Source organism: Cebus imitator, unplaced genomic scaffold, assembly GCF_001604975.1.
Source record: "Cebus imitator isolate Cc_AM_T3 unplaced genomic scaffold, Cebus_imitator-1.0 Scaffold180, whole genome shotgun sequence".
In the NCBI taxonomy this organism is placed as follows: Eukaryota; Metazoa; Chordata; class Mammalia; order Primates; family Cebidae; genus Cebus; species Cebus imitator.
The window spans coordinates 644520-670436 of NW_016107495.1; the positions used below are offsets into that span (position 1 = coordinate 644520).

Consider the following 25917-nt stretch of genomic DNA (forward strand, 5'->3'; position numbering starts at 1 on the left):
ATTTAATTTTATCTTAAGCTTTGTTTGGGAACAACACATTAGCCTGAAATAGCCTTTGATCAATGCTAGTTTTGGAAGTTCACAGAAGTCCCCTGATCAAATTCACTTTTAAAAAGTTGAGGGGGACTCTCCAATAGAGATTTAGTCATTTTTCCTGGGGGTTCACTCTGTGGTTGCAAGTGAGGCTTTTTAACGATTTCTTTTTAAAGTGGCAGAGTTGTGAATAGGATCAGTTTTCACTGATAGATTATACATGCATCTAAAAACCGCCTGTGTCAAACAAGGTAGATGAAAATGAAGCTCCTGTGCTTAGAAAAACTGAAGACAAAGACCCTGAGGTTGAAGATGCGTGCAAAATGTTTGAACAAAATTGCTTCGTGAAATTTGAGAGAATAAAACAAAACAATATATACAAATTAACATTTTATATATCATGGTTCAAGTATACGTGTGTAAGTAAGTAAATGTTATAAACAGATATTTGATTATGCCATCAATATTATGTTATTATATGATATAGCACTGTGTTATATATTACATGTAGACATTTGATCCTGTCATCTATAGAGTCGATTGGCTAAAAATCATCTGGGGAGAGAATGTCCTCATTGGGAAGATAGGCCTTAGGCCTGGTCACCCATGATGTGGTTTTTCCAACGCATCGAGCTGAAACCCCAGCTGAGGAACGAGCAGGTTTGGGACCCACAGTCATGATGAAGGTGGCGCACTGGCTCCTGCACCTCCACATGGCTCTTTACAGTTTCCCAAACCTCGCTGCCCTTGGTCCTTACAGCCTCTTGTGAGGCAGGGCCTGTCTTTAAATGGACCATGAGGACCGTGTCTCACCACGTTATCAACTTGAGGGCAGGCAGGGCTGTGACAAAACTGCCTTTTCCCATCTTCCTAGGCAGCACTCGTCGGAGGCACCACCATGATCATCGGCCACGTCCTGCCCGACAAGGAGACCTCCCTTGTGGATGCTTATGAGAAGTGCCGGGGTCTGGCTGACCCCAAGGTCTGCTGTGACTACGCCCTCCACATGGGGATCACCTGGTGGGCACCCAAGGTAACAGTGCTGGTGGGATCCCAGAAGAAGGCATAAGTGGTCTTGTAGGCAGAGGGGCTGGTTAGGGTGCGGTGTTTCCTGCTTGTGTGGGGAACCCCTCCCGCCACCATCCTAGCTCCCCACAATGCCAAAAGAAAACACACTTAGGATTCCATAAGGGAAGCAGGTGGGCCTGTCCTGCCTAACTTAATGAACCGCTTTCCGGCAGGTACAGGGAGGCCAAGGCCAGAGGCCAGAACTTAGGGGTGCAGTTTCCTCGCTGTGACCACAAGGCTCTTAGTGTCTCATGTGAACGTGGGGTGCCACTGACAGGTCATGGGCAGTGCTGCTGAGCAGTGGCCTGCGCATGGGCTCTGGTGCAGAGGGTCATATCCCATATCCCATTTGTACTGAGAGTCAACCACACTACACTGAGGTCTCCGAACTGAGGCTCCCATCCTGGCTCAGTACTGCCTGGAATGAATGGATGGCGGTACGCTTTTTTCCTACTGGGGCCCAGCTCCTGCTCTGAGACACATTGAGGCTGTCCTGGTCTGACTGAGGCTGGCGCCCCCTGAGCCCTTCTCACTTCAGCCTCTCTGCCTCCTTTGTGTCTGTGCCCCTGGCTTCTGGCTTTCCTATTCTCTCCCTGCCCAGACCCCAGGGTCAGAGTCCGTCTCCTCTCTCTGGATTCCCACTTCCTTGCTCTTTCTAATCTACAGGCATTTCAATTTGGCTTTGTTTCTGGAGCTTTTCTGCTTATTTGCCCCGGGTAGCAGTCTGGATATTCATTCTTTCATCAATTACTTATTAAGCCCCATGTACCAATACTTTGGTGAGTGCCCCAGAATCATAAAAATAACAAGCATTAGTAAGTTTTACCAACTTAGGAACTGCCTCTTCATTTTTCCTTACAAACTCACTTGTAGCTGCTGCTAATCAGAGAGTATATTCAGGGCGGCTTGAATCTGTGCTCCCAGGTGGCCATCCTCAAGCTTTGAGCTCAAATAAACTCTGTTCTTAATCATAAAAAAAAAGAAGCTTTACAAAGTTCTTCAGTTGCAGGCCCTGGTGTAAAGGGCCTAATACCCTTCTAAGATGATAATCTAAAGCCTCACTATATTTCTGCCCTCGGGTCTTAGCCTTGAGTTGGGGGCTCACCTGGTTTCTTCATTATTTCTGACCTGGCACTTACAGAAGACCTTGGAACTCCCTAACCCTCAGATCATGAAGGCCCCTCCTCCCGGTACTGGGCCAGAGGTACAGATCCTGCTGAATGTCAGCCATTTCTTATCTCAAATGGGGCTCTCCTTTTTGGACATCCTCCTGGGTGAGGGGCCTCTACCTCCAAGCCACTCTACTTCCCCTGGAGCTGGTCTGGAATAGAGGGTCTGCTCAGGTTCCCAGCAGCACAGAAGCCAGGCCAACCCTCCCTAATTTCCCAGAGCTTATGGCGACTTTCATGCATCAGGAGTTTAAAATTTTGGTTTACAATAATCAAATAAACCAAAATTTTTTTTGGTTTCTTCTTATAGATGTTAAACATAGAAAAGAAGCACATAATCCAAAAACCCCAAAATGATTGCTGTCGTTAAACTTCTTTCTTTCCAGTCTTTTTTCATCCATGCTTTCACTGAGTAACTATTTTGCATAGGTGTTAGCATTTTCTATTTTGCTGGGAAGGATTCATGACCAGCAATGTAATGGCCACTTAATATTCTACCAAGTGGATGAATGAACTTATTTTCCTGTTGTCAGGCCAATATTGCTTCCATGTTTTTCCTAGTACAAATAATATTAGGAATATCCTAATTCTCATAACTCTGTTCATATTTGACTTTGTTCCTCAATTTGGTTTTCCCAGGGCCTCTGGATTTTTAGTGTTAGCGTACCTTCTTTGTAATGCCAGGGAACAGGCCACAGGAATCAAAATCATTAGTCCTATGTTTACCATTAAGGCTGGTTTGAAGACAGACACACAGGACAGGCCTAGGTGACGAGAGAAATATGCCTATAAAGGTCACAATGTGGCTCCTAAATGGTGTCATGTTGACAATTTTCACAGTACTTCTGCATCCATCTGCCCAGGTGACCTCACAGCAGCCTGTGGGGTGGGAGAAAACTGAGATAGAGAGGTGGGTGGGGGGCTGACCGACAACCTGAGCTGGGGCAGGCCCCACATCTCCCCCATGCTGGGCCGGCGTCTGCCAGTCCCCCTCTTGGGTGTCTGCCCTCATGCAACATTGCCTTTGCACTTGCTCTCCAGGTGAAAGCAGAAATGGAGACACTGGTGAGGGAGAAGGGTGTCAACTCGTTCCAGATGTTCATGACCTACAAGGACCTGTACATGCTTCGAGACAGTGAGCTGTACCAAGTGTTGCACGCTTGCAAGGACATTGGGGCGATCGCCCGCGTCCATGCTGAAAATGGGGAGCTTGTGGCTGAGGCAAGTCTGCAGCCAAGAATGTTGGATGGAGGGACACCAATGGAGACAGTCCTCAGGGGATTCCTGACCACCTATCACTGATCCCACAGGATTCAGACAAAATCATTTGTAAAAGTGTGAGGTGTGGACACCCCAGCTGTCAGATCTTGGTCAGAAAATCCAAACTGTACTACTATCTGTAAAAAAAAAAAAAAAAAAAATCTCTTTTTATGGTTCAGAAAGGCTTCTAAATCTTAGGTGATGATGTCTTAATTCTAATGATGTGAGATTTAAATTTCATTATAGCAGAAAATTTGGAGCATCTCTCAGACATATTTTTAATGAGATTTGACATACAGAATAAGTAAGAATCCGCTTTCCACTTGGCCTTTTCAGAGGATCTGAGACATTAAAGAGATCTACTCATGGCCCCAGGAAAGATGAGCCTCTGTGCACTCTCCTAGGTCTTGGGGTAAGGGCTAGCTTAGGAGTTGCTAGAAGCTAGAGATTTGTCTCGATTTCCAGAGAGGGAATTCTGAGTTTGAAAGAGTGCTTGTCTTTGGTGTCCCAGGCCTGTTGCTAGTTATAATACTTAATTGTATTTTTAAGAGAACAACGTATGTTCGGTCATTAAGAAGTGAGAATCAGGAGAGCCCCACTGCATGGGGGGGCCTGTGCATGCTCTGCCTTCTTTAGAAGATGAACGTTGCAGAAGTGAGAAAAGAAGCAAGCCTATTGAAACAGGCTATATCTAGCGTATTTCACTGTCCCTTGGGTTCAATATTTTCTTATGTGGTATCTCTGATTCTCTCCATTTTCTTTCTCTTGCTGTTATCCAGGGTGCTAAGGAGGCACTAGATTTGGGGATCACAGGCCCAGAAGGAATCGAGATCAGCCGTCCAGAGGAGGTAAGAAACAATCCCTGTGGTCTTTGTCAGCATCTCTTATGTAGATTGACAGAATCTTCTAGGATGGAAGAGATATCAAGCATGTAAATTAGTTGGGCATGAGGGCTCATGTCTGTAATCTCAACACTTTGGGAGGCTGAGGTGGGTGGATGGCTTGAGCCCAGGAATTCAAGATCAGCCTGAGCAACATGGCGAAACCCCAACTCTCCTAAAAATATAAAAAAATTAGCTGGGTGTGATAGTGCATGCCTGTAGTCCCAGCTAACTACTTGGGAGGCTGAGGCAGGAGGATCACCTGAGCCCGGGAGGTTGAGGCTGCAGTGAGCTGTGAGAGTTCCATTGCAGTCCAGCCTGGATGATAGAGTGTGTATATATATATACACACACACACACATACATGCATACACACACACACACACACGTGTGTGTGTGTGTGTGTGTGTGTGTTGCATCATTTTCTCCACGGGTGAAATTCCCATTTGATTCTGATTTCAAGGATCTGGGATAGACAATGTCAGCATACCTGGGGTTGCTATGCCCAAAACTGAATCGAGAGACAAAAGACAGACTGAAAAGGCCTTCAGGTGTTAGAAGAAATTTCAAACTATGGCCAAGCTTGGTGGCTTACGCCTGTAATCCCAGCACTTTGGGAGGCCAAGACAGGCAGATCACCTGAGGTTGGGAGTTTGAGACCAGCCTGACCAACATGGAGAAACCCCGTCTCTACTAAAACTACAAAAAATTAGCCAGGTGCGGTAGCACATTCCTATAATCCCAGCTACTCGGGAGGCTGAGGCAGGAAAATTGCTTGCATCCAGGAGGCAGAGGTTGTGGTGAGCCAAGATCGCACCATTGCACTCCAGCCTGGGCAATAAGAGCGAAACTTCATCCAAAAAAAAAAAAAAAAAAAAAACAGAAATTTCAAACTATAAACTCTGCCTTTAGGGGATGAGATTACTTTGAGGAGGAATACTTTGGACCAGGGGCCCCCAAACCTCAGGTCATGAAAAGGTACAAGACCGCACAGCAGGAGGTGAGCATTAGGCAAGCTGAGACCCCCCTGAACTCTGCCTCCTGTCCGAACAGCAGTGGCCTTAGATTCTCATAGGAGTGTGAAGCCTATTGTGAACTGCGCATGTGAGGGATTTGGGTTGCGGGCTCCTAAAATGAGAATTTAATGCTTGATGATCTGTTGTCCAGACTGGAGTACAGTGTCACAATCTCAACTCACTGCAACCTCCACCTCTCAGGTTCAAGGGATTCTCCTGCCTCAGCCTCCCAAGTAGCTGGAAATATACAGGCATGAGCCACCATGCTGGCTGGCCCTGAGGTGGAACAGTTTCATCCTGAAACCATCCCTCCCTACTCCTCGCCACCCTTGCCCCACCCTGGTCCGTGGAAAAATTGTCTTCCACGAAACCGGTCCCTGGTGCCAAAAAGGTTGGGGACTGCCGCTTTGGACCCTTTCCACCAGAAACATACAAATCCATGCTCCTCCCCCTAATTACCTGCTGAGATGGTCATTCAAAGCTCTGTTTTCCTCCTGCCCTCTGGCTTTATCCCTGCACACAGTTTTGCATGGTATTGACACAAATCCCCTACAGTCCCCCTGCTGAAGAATTCTGCTGTGGAGGGACCACATTAGATGAATAACACTTTCCTGCCCTATTACCTTGTTCACACATTCTCTACTATTTTGGGGGAGGGGGAAAAACTTCTTATTTCTTCAAAGCCTAAAATGCATGTGGGTGGTTGGATATCCATGAGGGATTGGGTGGGGGGGGCCTTGAGGGACAAGGAGCAGGACACAGGATGTGGTGGTACTACCATTACCCAGAAACCAAGATGGCCCACAGTGGGTCCCCTGAGGAGTCCCCCTCACTGCCCTGATCTGTGCCTGTCTATCAGAGCCCTTCAAAATAGGTCCTGTTTGGCACTTCTGAATTGGTAGAGAAACACATACCAGATTTGACGGAAACACGGAGGGGGTGCCTGTGAGAACAGGAGTGAGTAGGGGGTGGACACACACACATTATACTTTCTTTGTTACTTAATTCAAGGGAAAGAGCAAGACTTTGGCTGTAGTGGTCATAATAACAATAATTATCACTACCATTATCTATTGCTTAAAGGTGGTGGGGGGGTCCTGGGTCTATGCCAGGGAAGATGTTGCTCCCCAGGTGACATTTGGCAATGTCCAGAGATATTTTTGCTTGTCCCAACCTGGGGTCCGGGAGGAGGCTACTGGCATCTAGTGAGTAGAGCCCAGGGATGCTGCTAAACATTCTGCGATGCAGACACCCCAACCATAAAAAATTATGCAACATGGCTGGGTGCAGTGGCCCACAACTGTAATCCTAGCACTGGGAGGATATGGCAAGAGGATTGTTTGAGCCCAGGAGTTTGTGACCAGCCTGGGCAATAAAGAAAGATCCCCCCATCTCTACAAAACATTTTTACAATTAGCCAAGCATGGTAGTGCATGCCTGCAGTCCCAGCTACTCAGGAGACTGAGGTGGGAGGATTGCTTGAGCCCTAGAGGTGGAGGCTACAGTGGGCGGTGATCATGCCACTGCTCTCCAGCCTGGGAGATAGAGTGAGACCCTATCTCAAAAAAAAAAAGAAAATTATGAATTATACAACTCAAATGCCAATAGTACCATGTGCAGAAACCCTGATCTAGACTAATTTCCGGAGACTAATCAGCCACTATTCTCCTTTGCTGCAGTTCTGAGGTGGCTATGGAGAGAATACACCAGAAAACAGGAAGAGATGTGCCCTTGGGTTTTTGTTTATTTAATTTTGTTTCCTTGCCTTTTAATTAAGCCCCAAGTAGCATCCAGCAAGGACAGGCCTGGTATTCTAAGACCTAGGATTCTCCCTCACTGTGAGCCAAGGTGGTTGAAGTTTGGTGCTTCTGCCCGGGCTTTGCCCCGAGCCAACCCCTGTGGGTGCAGTTGCTCGACGAGGGGAGGGTGTGGAGTGGGTATGCTCGGAGGAGATGGTGAAGTTTGGTTTCCTCCTGTCCTTTGTTTCTAACAGCTGGAAGCTGAAGCCACTCATCGTGTTATCACCATTGCAAACAGGGTAAGTTGCCCAATCTCCACTCTGGGATTAGAAACCAACCTCTACAGAGCAGCCCCATTCTGCTCTGGGAGCCAGCACCATGTCTGGCCCACAGGACCCCAGAACTGTTTGCTGATTGAGCGCTGTCACTCCCCCTATCCTTGCATTCACCCTTCTTCTTGCCACCAGCTTTCCATTCCACCACACCAAGCCTACTGAAGCTCAGCCCATTGCTCACATGTAAACTCAGGCCAGCTCCTAAACTCTACATCCTCCTAATGTGATAAGCAAAGAGAATCAGAATAACGTCTGGGGAAACAGGATTTCCCAATTGCACTTTAGAGCTCTGGCAGCAGGACAAGGACATTGTTTTATTGTCATGACAATAGTTATTTTATCAATTACTTCCTGATGGAACTCACCCCTGAATAGGGAAAGACCTGAACAACAAAAAGGCAGTTCCTTGCCTTTTAGCTCAAGCATGCGCTCAGAGAAGTTAAGCTGTGGACTGTGGTTGTATAGCTTAGTAGAGAAAAAGCTAACCAGTATTACAGTCCAGGTGTCTGTTCCCAAGATCAGCCTTCTCTTGCCTAGACTCTAAACCCTTACCCTCGTATTTTCTTCATTTCCACGGTGCATTCTGTCTACTGATAAGCAGCCTTCAGACAGAAGGCATCACAATTTTAGATAGAGTACACAACTAACTCTAGATCATCATGTTTATGAACAGGAAATTAAAATAGGAAAAAGAGCCCCCCTCTTAAATTGCAGTCATGGTTGTCAGATGGGAGAAAATGTGAGGTTCAGACTTGATGGTCTTGAACTTCACAGGCTGGGCTTCCTGGTGGGCCCTGGTGCTGGAGGCTGTTCTCTGCCCCCTCCTCACCACCACCATGCAGTTCCTGCAGCTATGCCCTGAGTTAGCCTGCATTCCCCACTTAAGGACTGTCACCTTGAGGGTGGGCTTAGTGACGCAGGGGGAAGTGCTGGTGCCAGGACTGACTTTGCCAGGGTTATTCTGATGCTTGTAAAATTTATGGGTCAACCCTCCCTCCCTACTTCCCACTGTTTCTTGTGTTTAGACTCACTGTCCGATCTACCTGGTCAACGTGTCCAGCATCTCGGCTGGTGATGTTATTGCAGCTGCTAAGATGCAAGGTGAGTCCATAGGCTTGGCTGGATGGAGCAAGTCATGTGGAGGGACTGGAGACGGACAGGGCCCATCAGCCATGTGCATTCCTAGCCCTGGCTCCTGAGACCAGGACCTGAGCCAGCCCTTCACTTTCATCTGCCACCGTCTTCCTCAGAGCCGCCCTGTGCTAGCCTGGCTTTAGTCAACTAGAACGTGAGCTTTTTCTTGTGCAAATTTGTATGCATAACAGCTTTGTGGAAGTGTCTGTCACTTCTCCTGGGTCTGGTAAAATTTTCCAAGTTTTAAACCCACTCATTAATTAGTGTCTTTTTGGCCTCATAGATTTTACTAGCCGTTGCCTTGGCAACTAACATAAAATCCTGGACCAGTTTCAGAAGGCATTTCAGGAGGTGTTTGGGAAGTCCCTAAAGAAAGAACAGTGTGTAGGCCTAGCTTCCCTTTCTAGCCTCCCAGAACCCTGTGTCTGAGCCTCAAGGGACACTTGTATGGCTTCTGTTGTGGATCACCTGGCTGTACCTAAAGGCTTGTAGATGCTTGGAGTCCAGCTCTGCTCCTGGTGCTGGTGAGGGCCTGGCAGCAGGAGAAACTAAGTCACAGTCACAGACCTGGGAATTTAGATCAGAAGCAAGGGCATCCCAGCCTTCGACTGATTCACCCTCTAGATCCCACCGCCTGCCTCTCCCCTCAACTGAAGCTCCTTGGAGGGTCTCACCTAGATGGTCGTCCCAGCCTGGTGACTGTACTCCCACCTCCTGTCTCCCTGTCCTCCAGCCCTACTATGGAGCCTACCCCAAACCATTCTCTTGAAGCTGCTCACAGCACCCTGCCTGTCCAGAAAACAGCCTAGACTGCTCCTTAGCATGGCATTCGCAGCCCTGCGTGACTGTTCACCCACTGTCAAGCTCCATCTGCCAACAGTACTCTGCACACAGTAATGCTCTGGGCAAAACAGACTCCTTAAAGTGCCATATGGTGCTGCCAGGCCTCAGTGCCTATGTCCCTTTGTCTTCCTTGCCTAGGTCAGCAGGAGAATAGGGAAGCTCTCTGGGCTTGAACCCACCTGTGCTCTCAAAAGCCCTGTGAGCTTGGGTAGGTCTCTTCCTGTCTCTGACCTCAGCTCCTTCACCTGTAAAATGAGAGGCGCATCCAGCGGTTGCTTGGGTTCGGTGGCTTCCTGGTGATGGTTCTGACCTTTCTTCTTCCAGGGAAGGTTGTGCTGGCAGAGACCACCACCGCACATGCCACGCTGACAGGCTTACATTACTACCACCAGGACTGGTCCCACGCAGCCGCCTACGTCACGGTGCCTCCCCTGAGACTGGACACCAACACCTCCACCTACCTCATGAGCCTGCTGGCCAAGTAAGGCATTTCAGCAGCAGGGATGTGTACATCTTTAGGGAGACGTCATAGAGGCTCCTGGAAACATCTGAGCTAGGTTTGATTTCACCGTGCCAATAGGATGATTGTGCTTTTCTTACCTTCTCCAAGCCCATCGGATAATTGCCATCCTATTGGGAGTTTATGACTGCTTGATGTGAAGTGAGAGCTTCTGAAGTGTAAGAGTGAAGAGCACATATAGAACTGTGAACAGTGGTTATTCAGAATCTCAAAGGACATTGATCTCTTACTCTAAAGCCCAGTGGGGAGCTGCAGAATGTAGCCTGTGACTTACCCTAGAATGTAGGAATTCTTTCTGTCTCTTTTCTTCACCTCTCCCTCTTCTCATTGGCTCCCATGTGCTCTTTGTCTGTACATCCCTCCTTCTGTGGGTTTCTCCCTCCTTTCTTCCCCTTTCCCTTTTTCTTCTGCACTTTCTCCCCCTTCACCCCTGCCACCAACACCCTCCCTCCAGATCTCCTTTTTCCAGCTCTTCTCTTTCTGACACTGCTTTTTCCCATTCAATCCCAATCTAAAGGAAATGGTTTGATGAACAGTCTGAATTCAGTGGGACTCAATCATGAAAGGGTTTTGTTTTATCCCAATAACTGCTTGCAGCTTCTTTCACTCTCCTATTAATATTTTGGGGGCTGGGCACAGTGGATCATGCTGGTAATCCCAGCACTTTGGGAGGCCGAGGTGGATGGATCACTTGAGGTCAGGAGTTCAAGACCAGTCTGGCCAACGTGGTGAAACCCCGTCTCTACTAAAAATTAAAAAAAAATTGCCGGGTGTGGTAATGTGCACCTGTAATTCCATCTACTTGGGAGGCTGAGGCAGGAGAATCGCTTGAACCCAGGAGGTGGAGGTTGCAGTGAGCTGAGATCTCACTGCTGCATTCCAGCCTGTCCAATGACAAAGCAAGACTCCATCTCAAAAAAAAAAAAAAATTGGGGAGAAGATGTTGCTTCCTGTTCACTTTTGGATACTAAAGTTCCTTCCAGTTTAAGACTTGTCTCTTCCCCTCCAAATCCCCAGCTCAGCTTGGGTTGGGGTAAGAGGATTAGGACAGAAGGTGACGGGATTCTTCTCCATACCCAAGCATACATCTCTCCCAGCTTGCAGCACTAGCAGTGCCTCTGTGAATGAGAACTCCCACAGGGCAACTTAAGCCTGGCCACCTTCTATAGTATCTGGGGCCCAGAGGAAGCCCACACGGCCTTTTTGCTCCCTATGGTGGAAAGGCAGGCTGTCCCCAACCCAGAGGCTTAGAGGTGGGTCCACAGCTCACAGCCCAGACAGGTGCCCACTGCTCTCAGCTCTGCTCTCCACAAATGAACCTCTTGAAATATGCCCTCCTTGTCTTTGGGGTGGACTGGTGGAGAGAGGGTATGGAAGCCCCACTCAACCCAGGAAAGAGGAGGGGAGGGAAAGCCAGGACTCTTCCATCCTGCCAACCTCTCAGTCTCCCTCCAAGCCACTTTCTAGACCTGGAGGGTGGGAATACGCCTCTTCTAGGGCGGTGCAGGTACAGTGGAGGGTAGTGACTGGCCCCACTGAAAGTGGCTCTCTTAGATAATAAGGTGCTTGTCTCATCCATGTCCTTAGCTTTCAGTCCTGGTTGCTAACCACTGGAAAACTCCCATCCCGTTATGTTCACAACCTAAAGAGAGGTGTGGGGTGCAGGGCTTTGCCAATGTGAGTGGAGTGCCATCAATAGGGCATGGGTGAAGGAGGCCTCTGCGGAGGGCAGTATGCACCATGGCATGGGGACAGTCATTATATTTTGTCCCATAGCTTTGGTGGGTGCCAGGCGCAGCAGCTCTTACAGATGTAAATCGATTTGGAGAGTAAAGATGAAGAGAGAAATGCTAGATCAGCTCTTGCTCTTAAAAAATGCTTTTGGGGCCGGGCGCAGTGGCTCAAGCCTGTAATCCCAGCACTTTGGGAGGCCGAGACGGGTGGATCACGAGGTCAAGAGATCGAGACCATCCTGGTCAACATGGTGAAACCCCGTCTCTACTAAAAAAAAAAAAAATACAAAACATTAGCTGGGCATGGTGGTGCGTGCCTATAATCCCAGCTACTCAGGAGGCTGAGGCAGGAGAATTGCCTGAACCCAGGAGGTGGAGGTTGCGGTGAGCCGAGATCGCGCCATTGCACTCCAGCCTGGGTAACATGAGTGAAACTCCGTCTCAAAAAAAAAAAAAAAAATGCTTTTGGGCGTGGTGGCTCACACCTATAATCCCAGCACTTCGGGAGGCTGAGGCGGGTGTATTACCTGAGGTCAGGAGTTCAAGACCAGCCTGGCCAACATGGAGAAACCAGGTCTCTACTAAAACTACAAAAATTAGCTGGGTGTAGGGGGGTGGCTCAAGCCTGTAATCCAAGTTACTCAGGAGGCTGAGGGAGGAGAATCGCTTGAACCTGGGAGCGGAGGCTGCAGTGAGCTGAGATAATGCCACTGTACTCCAGCATGTACAACAAAAGCGCAAAAAAAAAAAAAAATGCTTGTTTTTAGAAGAATCAGCCTCCTTTTCATCATCTGCAACACAATAAAACAATTACCAAGAATCCACTATAATAATGTCGGCTTGGTTCCAAGGTCAAGAGTCTTTTGAAACACCCCTGCTTGCTACAAGCAAATTTGCTGAAAGAACAAAAAAGATAATAAGTGCCTCAACCCACCCAAATTACAGCACCCAAACCCACACAAATTCAAATAGACTGGGGAGAATAAGTATCATTGAATAATTTAAGTTTTTATATCTAGCCTACTTTGTCAAATGTATTTTAATTATTTAAATTAATTATATTTATTTAAGTAGAAATGTAGTTTTATACGTTGTGAGAATAGTCTGAATCCCTTTTTAATCAGTGCATATTGTAAATGGGTTCTGCTTTATAGGATTTGGGGCATAATTTTAATATTTATTGATAGAAATTTATGATGACTATAATTTCATTTTTGTAACACATCATTGGTTATAACTTATATGATGCAAAATACTTGATAGAAAGCCCAGATACCAATTAGTATTCCCATAAGAAAATATGAGCTGCTTCATAATTATTTATTTAGGATGTGATTTGTGATTTGTCAGGCTATATAGGAATAAAAAGTACAATCTATAGATGGAATGACTTATCCTTTATTTAAAGCCTGGCTGTTTTTTTTGGTTTTTTTTTTTTTTTTTTACATTTTTTGAAACAGTCACCCAGGCTATTTTTTTTTTTTTTTTTAGACAGGGTCTGGCTCTGTCACCCAGGCTAGCATGCAGTGGTACAACCTCCCACCTCAGCCTCCTGAGTAGCTGGGTCTACAGGTGTGCATTACCATGCCTGGCTAGTGTTTTGTTTGTTTGTTTGTTCTTTGAGACAGGGTCTCACTCTGTCCCCCAGGCTGGAGTACAGCATCCCAAAGTGCTGAGATTACAGGCATGAGCCACTCTGCACCACTGTGCCCAGCCTAATTTTTGTATTTTTTGTATTTTTTCATCATGTTGCCCAGGTTAAACTCCTGACCTCAACTGATCCACCCACTTCAGCCTCCCAAAGTGCTGGGATTACAGGCATGAGCCACTGCTCCTGGCCTAAATTCTGGCTTCTTAAAGGGACCAGAAATTCTTTCATTTGATCATATAAAATTTTAAAGTACTTGCAAAGCCAGTCATGTTTTAAACAAATGGTTTGGGTGGGGGCTTCCTATCTCTCAGATTCAGGGCAGCACTGAGAGCTTAGAGGGCCTCCTAGAATGTCACTACCACCATTCACAGCTGCTTAGTGGGCACCTTTGTGTAGGCAGCTTTTCAGAAAGCTGGGTGCTTAGGAAGACTAGAGCTGGTTAAAGAGTAGGAGTTGAGCCTGTTGCTCTCAGGGTCCCCGACCTGCCCTCCATGACTGCAACGTGCATCTTCTGCCCTGAGCATCTTCTGCCCTGGATACTTGCTCAGATATCCAGAGGGCCCCTCAGGAGAAAGGAAACCCTAAAGATTCCATTCATCTGTGGGGGCTTCTGCAGGGCCAGAGTGTGGGAAGCCTCAGGGTTCTGCAGGAGAGTCTCTTGCAAAGAGTCTCTGCAAGGGCCAGAGCAGCCTCTTTGGCCCAGGGAAGGCCCAGCCTACTGCACAGAAAGAGCCAAGGCATCTTCACCTCGGGTTTGGTCAAACACATTAGTCATTTGGCAGGAGCTGAGACTGATGAGCCCTGCCAGGTCCCCCATGGAGACAGCCCTATGCAAGCTGACTGGCCATCATCTGAGAGCCTTAAGAATATGCTTCCTGGCCGGGCGTGGTGGCTCATGCCTGTAATCCCAGCACTTTGGGAGGCTAAGGCAGGTAGATCATAAGGTCAGGAGCTCAATACCAGCCTGGCCAATATGGTGAAACTCTGTATTTACTAAAAATACAAAAATTAGCCAGGTGTGGTGGCGCACACGTATAATCCCAGCTACTCAGGAGGCTGAGGCAGGAGAATCACTTGAACCCGGGAGGCGGAGGTTGCAGTGAGCCGAGATCATGCCACTCCACTCTAGCCTGAGCAACAGAGCAAGACTCCGTCTCAAAAAAAAAAAAAAAGAATATGCTTCCTCACCAAGTCTGATAATATGTTCTGCCCCTAGAGTCTTCTGGAGTGGGCATCTTAGATGGCGCATGGGCACTCACCAGGCTCTGGGGCCTCCTACAGAAAACAATGGGACCCTTGCTGCTGACCTTCAAGGCCCCCGCAGTGTGGTCCCAGCAGTCATCCCCCTCTCCGTCCTGACTCCCTTTCCCAGCCAGGCCTTCCCTGCCCCACAAGGGCGTTTCCTCCTGAGATTGGCCTGGCCTGGCTTGGGTGGGCATTCTGTCTTCTGCCCCTCACTGCCTCTGAGTCCTTGGCCTGCAGAGCTCTCTGAATTCGAGCCGGCTGCCTGCCTCCCTCATCAGGCAGATGATCTGCTGCCATGAGCCCTCTCCTTGTTCTTCCCTGAGTCTTCTCTGGCCGGGGAGCCCCTGGAGAGCCTGCCTGTGCCTGAGCCACCCACAACCTTGGATGGAGGATGGCTTTTTTTCTTCTTTTCAGACAGTCTCCCTCTGTCGCCCAGGCTGGAGTATAGTGGTGCGATCTTGGCTCACTGCAGCCTCCACCTCCCGGGTTCAAGCAATTTTCTCACCTTAGCCTCTGGAGTAGCTGGGATTACAGGCACCTGCCACTACACCTGGCTAATTTCTTTGTATTGAGCCAGGCATAGTGGCAGGTGCCTGTAATCCCAGCTACTCCAGAGGCTAAGGTGAGACGGAGTTTCACCATGTTGTCCAGGCTGGTCTCGAACTCCTGGCCTCCAGTGATCCACCCACCTCAGCCTCCCAAAGTGCTGGGATTATAGGGGTGAGCACCTGGCCTGAGGACTGCCTTAATATGTTTCTGCTGTAGTCATGAACGGCACTGGGGAAGCGCTGATTGACTTGCATAGCACTCTCAGTCTATTAAGTCAGACTTCTACCTCATCCCTCCTTCCCTTCTGTGCCATTAGAATCCCCACATCCAAGGAAGGCTGTGAGTCCAAGTTATTCAGCAAAGCTTAACATTGAACTTTTGAATGCTTGTTGCCAGCAGGTGGGGGCTGGAGAGCTGACAAGGGGGAACTGGCATATAATTCCATGAGAGTAAAACCACCTCCAGCATCTCACTTCAGCTAAACTCTGAGTTCAGCTTTTCTCTGCTCACTATCTTAACTCTGAAACCTTGCCATCCCAAGGTTCTCACTGAAGTCTCCTGTGACACAGTCAGACTGTGTCACACTCGTTCTGTAGATGAGTCAACTGAGGTTCACATAGATGAAGTAATTCATGAGAGGCCATGTGGCCTAAGCGGCAGAGCTGAAATTGGAGTCAGCTTTGCCTGGTTCCCATGCTGAGGATTTTCCCTGTATCTATCCCCACCCTCTAGGGTCTTCACCTCCCCTCCCCTTACTGGTCACCTCCTTTTCTCTACCCAGTGACACTCTGAACATTGTGGCATCAGATCACCGGCCTTTCACCACAAAGCAGAAAGCTATGGGCAAGGAAGACTTCACCAAGATCCCACATGGAGTGAGTGGCGTGCAGGACCGCATGAGCGTCATCTGGGAGAGAGGAGTGGTATGTTTCCTAGAGCCCCGCCCCGCCCTGATCTCCACTCTAATCCCTGCTTCATCTCCTGCTCTAATCCTAATAAGAGTTTTCACTCCTCAGATCCTGTCAAAGAATCTTCTTAGAAGGGCTAGTTCAATCCCAGGTGTTTGTTTCACTCAAAAACAAAACACAAAAGGTCTTTCCCCCCGATTAGAAAGGTAGTAAGACTTATCATGGAAATTTTGAAAATACAGAAAAGTATAAGAAAAAAAATCCCCTTAATTCCAGGCCTAGAAATTAAACTACTGTTAACATTTTAGTGTATTTCTAGTTCTGTGCATGTACTATACATTATTTTTATTTCCTTTTTTGCTCTGTTGCTCAGGCAGGCCTTGAACTCCTGGGCTCAAGCTATCTTTCCACCTGTGCCTCCCTAAGTGCTACGATTATAGGTGTGAGCCACCACACCCAGATACACATTATTTTAATAAGTGGCTTCATATTTTTTTCTTTCACCAATGACTATACTAACCAGAATTTTTTTTCTTCATATAACAGTATACCCTGAGTTTCTCCCTATATCAGTAAAATTTCTTTAAAAACATCTTTTTTCATGGCCGAATAATATTTTCTCCAATGAGAGTATCATATGTACCATACTTTAATCTTTCCCTAATGTTTGGGACTTTCGGCTGTTTCTAATTTTTGCACTTAGAAATAATGCTGTGGAGAACCTCTTTGTTCATGAGTATGTGTCAGCATTTCTGATTATTATTTCTGATTATTTTCTTAAGACACCTTCCTAGAAGTGGATTTTTAGGCCAAGGGATGTGAACATTTTTAAGGCTCTTGATTTGATATATTTTGTCTAATTGCTTTCAAAAAAGATAAGAACTGGGATTTCATTTGAATACCACCTGTTCTGCACGTGAAGAATAAGTATTTTTGGTCTTGATCTATCTCAGATTAGATTCAATATAGTATGAGCCCTAAAGAGATTTGAAGTCCTCAAGACTAAGCTCATGGAAGGCCAGGAAGATGGCTCAGGAAATCCCCTTGAAGAGAGTCCATAGTACTCTCATGGGTGGGGCAGTAAGATGTTTTTCTGGAGCTTGTATAACCCTTTGAAAATATAACCCTTAGTAGATGAAGGGAGGCCCCTGACTACTCTGTGTGGGCACATGAGCAGAGCTGGTTTTACAAACAGGAGGTAGATTTGCCCCGGGCAGGCAGCCTGAATGGAACCAGGGCCACTCACCAAAGTTGCTGGATGAAGGGAGAAAGGAATAAGTAAGCACCTGGACCACAGCCACACAGACTGGCTCATCTAAGATGGCGCTCATGGCCTTGTCCCCTTATGACCACTATCCTGACCACCTAATCCCAAAGTCCACGGGCCAGCATCAAAGGTGACCAAGGGTTTGAGGCCCAGCCCCAGAGCCTGCTTGACTTGACACTTTCTGCAACATTTCAGGTTGGAGGAAAGATGGACGAGAACCGTTTTGTGGCCGTTACCAGCTCCAACGCGGCTAAGCTTCTGAACCTATATCCCCGCAAGGGCCGCATCATCCCTGGAGCCGATGCCGACGTGGTGGTGTGGGACCCAGAAGCCACAAAGTAAAGTTTGTTACTTGTCTCCAGGGCTAGAGGGACTCGGGATTTTGAAGAGAACTTGCATTACAGATCTCCAAAAGCATATAATTTTGCACTATTTCTGGCACAAAAAAAATGGCCCTGGCTTACAGTTGGCCGTCTTCTCCCTCCATCTTCACACGGTCTTTCTTCTGTGTCACACATGTCTGGTGTGTCTGTCTCCTCTTTTTTTTTTTTGGGAGATGGAGTCTTGCTCTGTTGCCCAGGCTGTAGTGCAATGGCACGACGTCGGCTTACTACAACCTCTGCCTCCCACGTTCAAGCAGTTCTTCCACCCCAGCCTTCCAAGTAGCTGGGATTAAAAGCACCCACCATCATGCCCGGCTAATTTTTGTATTTTTGTAGAGATGGGGTTTCACCATGTTGGCCAGGCTCGTCTTGAACTCCTGACCTCAGATGATCCCCCCACCTCAGCCTCCCAAAGTGCTGGGATTACAGGCATGAGCCACGGTGCCCAGCCTGTCTCCTCTTCTTATAAGGACACCGGTCAGATTGGATTAGGGCCCACCTATATGACCTCACTTTATCATTAAGATCACATTAAAGACCCTAAATTGGGCCATGTTCTGAAGTTCTGGGGGTTAGGACTTCAGCAGAAGAATTTTGAAGACAGCCAATTCAGCCCATAACAACCAGCCTTTGGGGCTCACCCCTCCCAGGGAGCTGTGACATCTTGACCTGTCCTCAGCGCTCTCTCTCCCGCCATTGCCTCCCCACCAGGACCATCTCAGCCAGCACGCAGGTCCAGGGAGGAGACTTCAACCTGTATGAGAACATGCGCTGCCACGGCGTGCCGCTGGTCACTATCAGCCGGGGGCGCGTCGTGTACGAGAACGGCGTCTTCATGTGCGCCGAGGGCACCGGCAAGTTCTGCCCCCTGAGGTCCTTCCCAGACACTGTCTACAAGAAGCTGGTCCAGAGAGAGAAGGTGGGGCGAGACGGGGACGATGCGGGGCGGGGCGGGGGGGGGGGGGGGGGTTGGCGCCCCCTGCCGGGAAACATCCTCCATGACTGTTTTAAATCTCAAAGAGATTTTCTCTCCAGTTTTCTACCCAATTCTGTTGTCCTCTCCCCAGCGTTGAGAGGGGAGTGTGTGACAGGGCTAGGGGAATGCTAGAGACAGAAAATACTGGTTTCTAGTCCCCATCTTTGATTACCAGGTGGCATTTTAAGTGGTCAGGCAGCAGGGGTCCTGAGTTGTGGAGGACACAAGCACGAAATGTGAGCGTGTTCGACCACAGAGCTCCTCTGGATACGCAGGCTTGGAGTCGGGGGTGCCGGGGGCTGGAGATACTGCTTTGGCCTGGCTCCCTCCCATTCTTGATGAAGCAAGGGGGAATCTGGCATTTGCAAAGCATTGTCTGAGGCACAGGAGGATCAAGTACCTGAACACAGGAGCACCACACTGCTGGTACACTGGCCACACGAGAGGGCTCAGAGCTTTCAGAGAAACCAAGAATCCTCTCCCAGAGGCCGGCAAGTGAAGAAATACACTCCCAGGTCTGCCATGGGGACGCAGGCATAGGCTGCCTGAATGAAGAAAGCATGAGTTCCGTGATCGCAGGGCTAAATCTAAAAGCAAACTCAGGGTCTCTCACTCATCACACACAGCTAATGTTTATTTTTTTGTAGAGACAGATGGGGTTTAACTGTGTTGTCCAGGTTGCTCTCAAATTCCTGGGATCAAGTGATCCACCTGCCTTGGCCTCCTAAAGTGCTGGGATTGCAGATGTGAGCCACTGCGCCTTGCCCAATAGCACTTTTTAATATGATGTAGGACCATAAATGACCTCTGCAGTAATAACTGCTTGGACTTCTATGTTGCCTCTTGTGTGCCAGCACAGTTTGAACAGCTTTACACATATGAATTCCTCTGCTCTCCTGCAACTCTCTGATATAGGTGCTAGTATTGTGGGCACAGAAAAGTTAAGTAACTTGCACAAAACCACACAGTTTACAAGTGACGAAGTTGGGATTGGAACCTAGGCAGTCTGGTTGTAGAATATAGGCTCCTAACTCTACTGCCTTTGTGAGTACAGAATGAGCTAGTATTGCTACTGGGGGCCTCTAATCTCCAGATGGGCTGTGTTTAGCCTCTGTTCCCTCAGAGTTGTCAGAGCCGTAAAGGGTGTGGCTTCATGGGAGCCTCAGGTGGGGAATGAGTTGTGCTGTGTGGGAGGGCACTCTGCAAAGTTGACTTCCTCAGACATCTACCTGCTACCTTGTTAAGGCTTCCACCAGTGTTGGGGGAGCCAATACCTCTCCTGTACACAGGTATGCATGCATGCATACACACATGTGCACTCACATACATGCACGCATGTACACATATGCATGTGCTCTTTAGGAGGTACAAGAAAAGAATTCTCCAGCCCCTGGACTCAAGGTGTAAGGAGCCTTGGTCACTTGCAGTGATTTGGGTCTTGGGCAGAATGGCAGTGTCCAATGTCCCGCCAGCCCCCAGGAAGGCCATGGTTATATCACTCAGCTCTGATGGTGGTGTCCTGTTCCTTTTGCTCTTCTTCCATCCTTTCTAGACTTTAAAGGTTAGAGGAGTGGACCGCACTCCCTACCTGGGGGATGTCGCTGTTGTTGTGCACCCTGGGAAGAAAGAGATGGGAACCCCACTCGCAGACACTCCTACCCGGCCCGTCACCCGGCATGGGGGCATGCGGGACCTTCATGAATCCAGCTTCAGCCTCTCTGGTAAGAGTCAGGGGGCCATGGGAGAAGGGCAGGGGGCCGGGAGGAGCCCACCCAGGCAGTGGGACTTATGCCTGCTTTTCTTTGGTGTCCTCTCCTCCCTCCCGTCGCCTATTTCCAGGAATGTGCTGGTTGGATATTAGACTCACAGAGATGTTAGTGGAGATAGGAGGGCTGTCCTGGTCCCTGGGCACAGCTGCTCTAACAGGCTGTGGCCCACCTGGGACTCTCCTGGGGGTTTCTAAGTTCAGATATTTTTGTCCCTTGAAACATCTTGAGGGCTGTGCACACAGTGGGTGCTTCTGAGTTGCCCTGAGCTCAGCAGAGTCGGCCCTGTCTGTGGTTCATGGGACTGCACCCACCGGCCCCTCACCCACCCCAGCCTACTCCTCAGCAGCCTCTCTGCTCCTTCTGCTACCCCCTTTCCTCCTCTGACCTACCCACACCTGTCCCTGCCTTCACCCCATCTTCACCTTCTTTTTTTTTTAACCAGGAATTATATTGTATATATTTTATTAAGTAAAATATTTTATCTCTTGACCTCTGATACCCAATTTTTTCTCTTATCTCTGTATCCCTTGGGTCCTGGCCCCAGTCCTGTGGAATCTCTGGGTTCTTTGGGGGGTCCAATCCCAGTTCTTAAAGGCGCGGCAGTTCCCACCCCTCCCACCACCATGCAAGCCACGGGCTCATAAATGATGACCATCAGTGGAGAACAAGCAGTCTATAAGATGGCCAGGGCCTCCAGGCAGCTTAGGTGGGAACTATCACCACCACTTGCAAGGGGCCAGGACCCTGAGTCTCCCTGAACACAGCTGAGCCGCCTTCAGGCTGCCTTCAGGACAGGGCCAGAGAGATACCAAGCATCCACTCTGTAAGGGCTGTGCTGGGGTGGACACAGCAAGAGGCGCAAGACCCCAGTCCTTCCACCAGAGCCTGGAGTTTACTCGGGGAGACAAGCCCCGTACACAAAATGTCCTGCTGTGAAAGCAGAGGGCTAAACCAGAGGGATGCCAATGGGGCAGCACCTGCCTGCCCAGCCTCCTGTGTGCCCTGCTTTGGGCAACGCAAAGCCCGTGGCAGAAGAGATGAGGTCCTTGTTGGAGGCGCTGGTAGCCCAGGGGGAGGGGTCCTCTCTCAGGACCAGTCCACTGCTAATATGACGTCTCCACTACCCTGAGGGTCACTGCCACTCCCACCAGTGATGGAGTCAGAAAGGGACCCTGGCATTGAAGACTTGTTTATACACCCTCAGGTCTTGCCAGTCCCAGAGGGATAGACTCCTATCACTGCCCGGGCAAGGTCCTTCCTGCTGTAGCCAGACCCACGAAGGGCAGCCAGACCCCAGATCTGCGGGGCCCCTGCTGACCATCGGCCTCCTCTCCTCCCGCCCAAGAGCCAAGACTAGGCAGAATCCCCGCTCAGACTGCAAACATTAGGCAGCCTGCCCCTCACCTCCACCCCAAATCTTGTCTGTTCTAGGTGGGACAGGCTGAAGAATGTCCCACTGTGCTCTCCTGGGCATTAGATCCTCCCTTTGTGTGTGTGTGTGTGGTTTTTTTTTTTTTTCAATCCTGCTCCTTCTGTATAGACCCTCCCTTTGTAACTAAGTCGTGGGATTTCAAGATGCGGGGCCTTTAGGGTATGGTTCTTTCATTTTCCAAAACAATGGCATACCCTCCTTTTTCTCTATCGCTTACTCACTGAGGCATATGTGCAAAGGCCCAAGTGCCAACAGGCTGGCCGACAGCCTGCAAGCACAAGAGACTATGCACAGGCTTGGGGCAGTGAAGTTGGCACAATGGACAGTTAATAATGTTGGTTCTGAATTAAGAAAACCTGGGTCCAAGTCCAGGCTCTGCCACTTACACACTGTGCAATGCAGGGCAGGTCACTTAACTTCCCTGAGCCTCGTTCTCCTTGTCTGTGAAACGGGATGGAGCGGCTGAGAGGAGTCACTCAGGCCCTGCACACAGTGGGCCTCTAGGAGAGGGTGGCTGGTTTGTTAGCAGGCACAAGAGCCTAGCTCACCCCTGTGCTTCCTTCCCTTCAGGCTCTCAGATCGATGACCATGTTCCAAAGCGAGCTTCGGCTCGGATCCTCGCTCCCCCCGGAGGCAGGTCGAGTGGCATTTGGTAAAGGCACTGCCCAGCCCCCCAAGTGAGGACGCACCGCCACCACCAGCCCGAAACTCTCCGGCCACAGCTGCAGGGGCAGGAGAGGCTGGGCTGGGCAGCATACCACCCAAGGGGGGCCCCAGGACCCACGGGGCCCTCCCTATGTCTGCAAAGTGATTCACTGTGCTTTGAGCCAACTCTAACAGGCACTTTGAGATGTGTTCCTCCTGCTGTAGTCCTTTCCTGCCTTGGCCTCGGCGGGCTTTTCTGGGGCCCAGGAAGCCCACACTATGCACAGAGCGCAATGCATAGAGCCCTGGCCGGCCCTTCCTCTCACTCCTGCCTCTGCTGGCTTCGGGAAAGCCCAGACTTTAGTGCCCTGCCCCCTGGCTGACTGGCCAGTTGTCCAGAGCACTTTAGCAGATGTGGTTTCAAAGTAAAGGCCTCCTCCCCCACCCCCTAGGCCCCGTGGTGACATTTCCCAAGTCAGACAGGTGTCAGCTTCCCAGCCATGCCCAGGATGTCCCATCTCCCCCAACCCACCTCTGGCCCTGTGTGGGGGTAGGGATGGGGTTGGCTGAGACACCGGTGCCCCTTGCCAGCTTTTCCCGTGCCCTGCCCATACCCTTGGGGGGCGTCACAGGCCCAGAAGGGTAGCTGGGCGGGGCTCAAGGCTGGTGCCAGGCGCGTGTAAATGGTTTTGTTTTGCACGTTTGGTTTGCGCAGTAGTTTGGTTTGACTTGTTTGTGCATCCTGTGAAAAATAACGGTGCTTGTGTCACTAGCATAGAATAACCAGAGGAATAGATGTGGTCCTTAGGAGACGCTGCACTCGACACCAACCAGACAGGGCAGGGGTGGTGGAGGGGCTGGGCTCACAGGCTGCCAGAGGCCCAGGACCTTTCCCCTCCCCTCCCCTCTTAGTCTAGTGTCCTCCATTCCGAGAGGGGGCCTGGGTTCCTAGCCCCAGAAGTGCCAGCCCCTCAGGAAGCAGGTTTCCTTTCCCCTCTCTGCCCCTGGTCACTCCCAGCACTCCCCTTGCCCTTCCCACCACCATACACACACACAGAGCTTCCTGTAACCTCCCTGCTGGACAGAGGCTCAGCACTCCTCCTATGTGACTGGCAAGAGGCCTCATGCCTGCTGAGAGAGGAGGAGTGGGAGAGGGGCTCGCCAGACACCAGGGAGGGGGACTCCAGGCCCCCAGGACCTGGTTGTCGAACCTGCATTGCTGCTCAGGTGCTATGATCTCCTGTGGTCAGCACCAGGCCTCACTGGCTCATGGCCTCATCTTCTCCTCTGCCTGTCCAGGTGAGCCCTCCCTGCTTCTGAAACCCCACAGAGGTTCCCATGGAAACAGTAGAGGCCAGGTGTCTCTTTCCACCTCCAGTGATCTGGGAAGTGACCCGGCCACCTGCCCTTGTTAAGCCTTGTCTGCCCCGTGGGAGGTGACTTCATGTTGCCCATGTGGTTTCAGTTCAAGGTTTGCGTGAGGCTTCCAGACCCTCAGTAAAAGGTCAGCCCCTGCACATCTCCGTAGTGCTTTTCCTGTATTCAAAACACTTCCATATATGACCTCTCGCCTGGTCCTCATGACAATGGAGCACTTATCATTCTTCCCATTTTACAGATGAGGAAACTCTGGCCCAGAAAGTTCAGGCCCTCTGACCTCAGCAGTGTCTGAGACCACCCTCCCCACTTTGGCTATCTACCCCTGCTGTGGAGAGGAGGCCCAGGGTGATATCTATTGTAGATCCCACCTGAGAGTTTAACCAACGAGAAGACTTACTTTCCTGGTAGGCAGCCTGCTTTGTTTTGCACAGATAGATATTTTTTCTCATCTTTCTTATAAACAACCTCATGCACATTCTGTGTTTGAGCCAGGACTGGCCACCTGTTGGGGGCTAACCATGCAGTGTGAGCTGCGTCCATACCCTCACTTCTCCCTTCACTCCCCCTTTCCTCACTCAGGGGCTGAGAGGACAGAGGCAGTCGGCCAGAGAGCACCAGAGAGCAGAGGTGGCAAAGGGGCTTATGGCAAGTGGCAGCCATAGGAACAGGGGTGAGGACCCAGGCCTGGGAGACCCACCAGGGAGGGGGGACACCATGACACTGCCTCCTGGTGCAGTGCACACCATCTCTATCCCTTTCAGCCCTTACTGGGTCATGGGCCTTGGGCAGATGCCAAAGAGCCCAGCAACAGTGGTGGTGACCAGCTGGGCAGAGCATCCTTGCTTAGGCTAGGAAAGCTTACCTTCTCTGAGTGCCTCCGCCCGAGAGATGTGTGACCCATGGCGCCAGGGAAGCACATCATGGAGTGGCCCACTGTAGGCCATTGGCTTCATCCACCCCCAGTCGTTACACAGACCCCACCCTTGTCCAGGAGCTTCTAGATGGAAATCAGAAAGAGATTCAAGGAGCCAAATGAGCAGTCAGCCCCCACCACACACTCCTTGCCCCATGCAGAGCTCCAGCCAGCTTCGTCACCAGCTCCACTGGCTCCTGGTTGGAATGAAAAGGGTCTCTGGTTGCACTGAATGCAGCTCTCAAACTGGTCTTGTACTTGCTGAATAAATACTGTTTGTTCTTGCCTTAGCTGCTCTCTAGGTTTGTGGGGTTAAGTTGCCAGAAAATTGTGCTACTGTGTGTGCGTGTGCGTGCGTGTGTGTAGTGCTAGGAGTCCACAGTAGGTCTCTGTCAAGCCAATGTCGTGATGAGGGCTTTTCTGATACTGACCCAGAAGCCACAGAACCACAAGGAAACCCAAACCCCCTCCAGCTGCTGAGGCACAGGCACAGCCTCGGGTCGGGATGGAGCCTCCAGCACCCCAGCACCCAGGTGACTTCCCTACTCCCCCGTAAATGTCATGGTGCTAAGACTGTGTCAACCCCAAGACGACACACGGTCCTGTGCTTTGGCCACCGTTTGAGGCAAAAACTAAACAGCCCGACACGTTGTGTTCTGGTGCAGGTTTGTATTAAACTGTAGCTACTTCTCACTTGGTCTCTGTTGTGTTTCTTCACAGAGGAGGGAGTTTGGCAGAGATCTCTTCCATGGTGGCTGGGCAAGGCTTCAGTTTCCAAGAAAATGCAGCTTTGATCTGTCTCCCCTATTGGGTGGCAGCTCACTGGGATGCCTGTACAGAGACTGGATTTTTTTTTTTTTTTTAATGCTGAGAGGCAGGAGCCCCAGTGGTGCCAGATTTCAAGGGACAAGGTTGCCAAATTACCTGAAATAATTAGGAGGAATTAGATGCAAAAGGGAAAAAACTAGACTCACTGCATCTACCTGTAGTCATCTATTCTCTTGGCTATCATTTTGGAAGCTCATAGCCACCTTTGCACTTGGCTGATGTAACAATGGCCTCATAAAA

The 25917-nt window shown here is 49.7% G+C and overlaps 1 protein-coding gene across 2 annotated transcripts in view; it reads left to right on the forward strand.

Annotated features, from left to right (window-relative positions):
• DPYSL5 (dihydropyrimidinase like 5) overlaps positions 1-25542 on the forward strand; it is a 99127-nt gene extending 73585 nt beyond the window's left edge. For both annotated transcript variants that reach the window (XM_017545551.2, XM_037744615.1), the window contains exons 3-13: positions 908-1066; positions 3312-3491; positions 4310-4378; positions 7421-7465; positions 8527-8602; positions 9803-9959; positions 15958-16099; positions 17547-17689; positions 18446-18653; positions 20263-20431; positions 22482-25542. In XM_017545551.2, coding sequence (XP_017401040.1) covers positions 908-1066; positions 3312-3491; positions 4310-4378; positions 7421-7465; positions 8527-8602; positions 9803-9959; positions 15958-16099; positions 17547-17689; positions 18446-18653; positions 20263-20431; positions 22482-22567 — 1434 coding nt within the window. In that variant the 3' untranslated portion in view covers positions 22568-25542. The remainder of the gene's footprint in view (positions 1-907; positions 1067-3311; positions 3492-4309; positions 4379-7420; positions 7466-8526; positions 8603-9802; positions 9960-15957; positions 16100-17546; positions 17690-18445; positions 18654-20262; positions 20432-22481) is intronic.
• Positions 25543-25917: the final 375 nt, after the last annotated feature.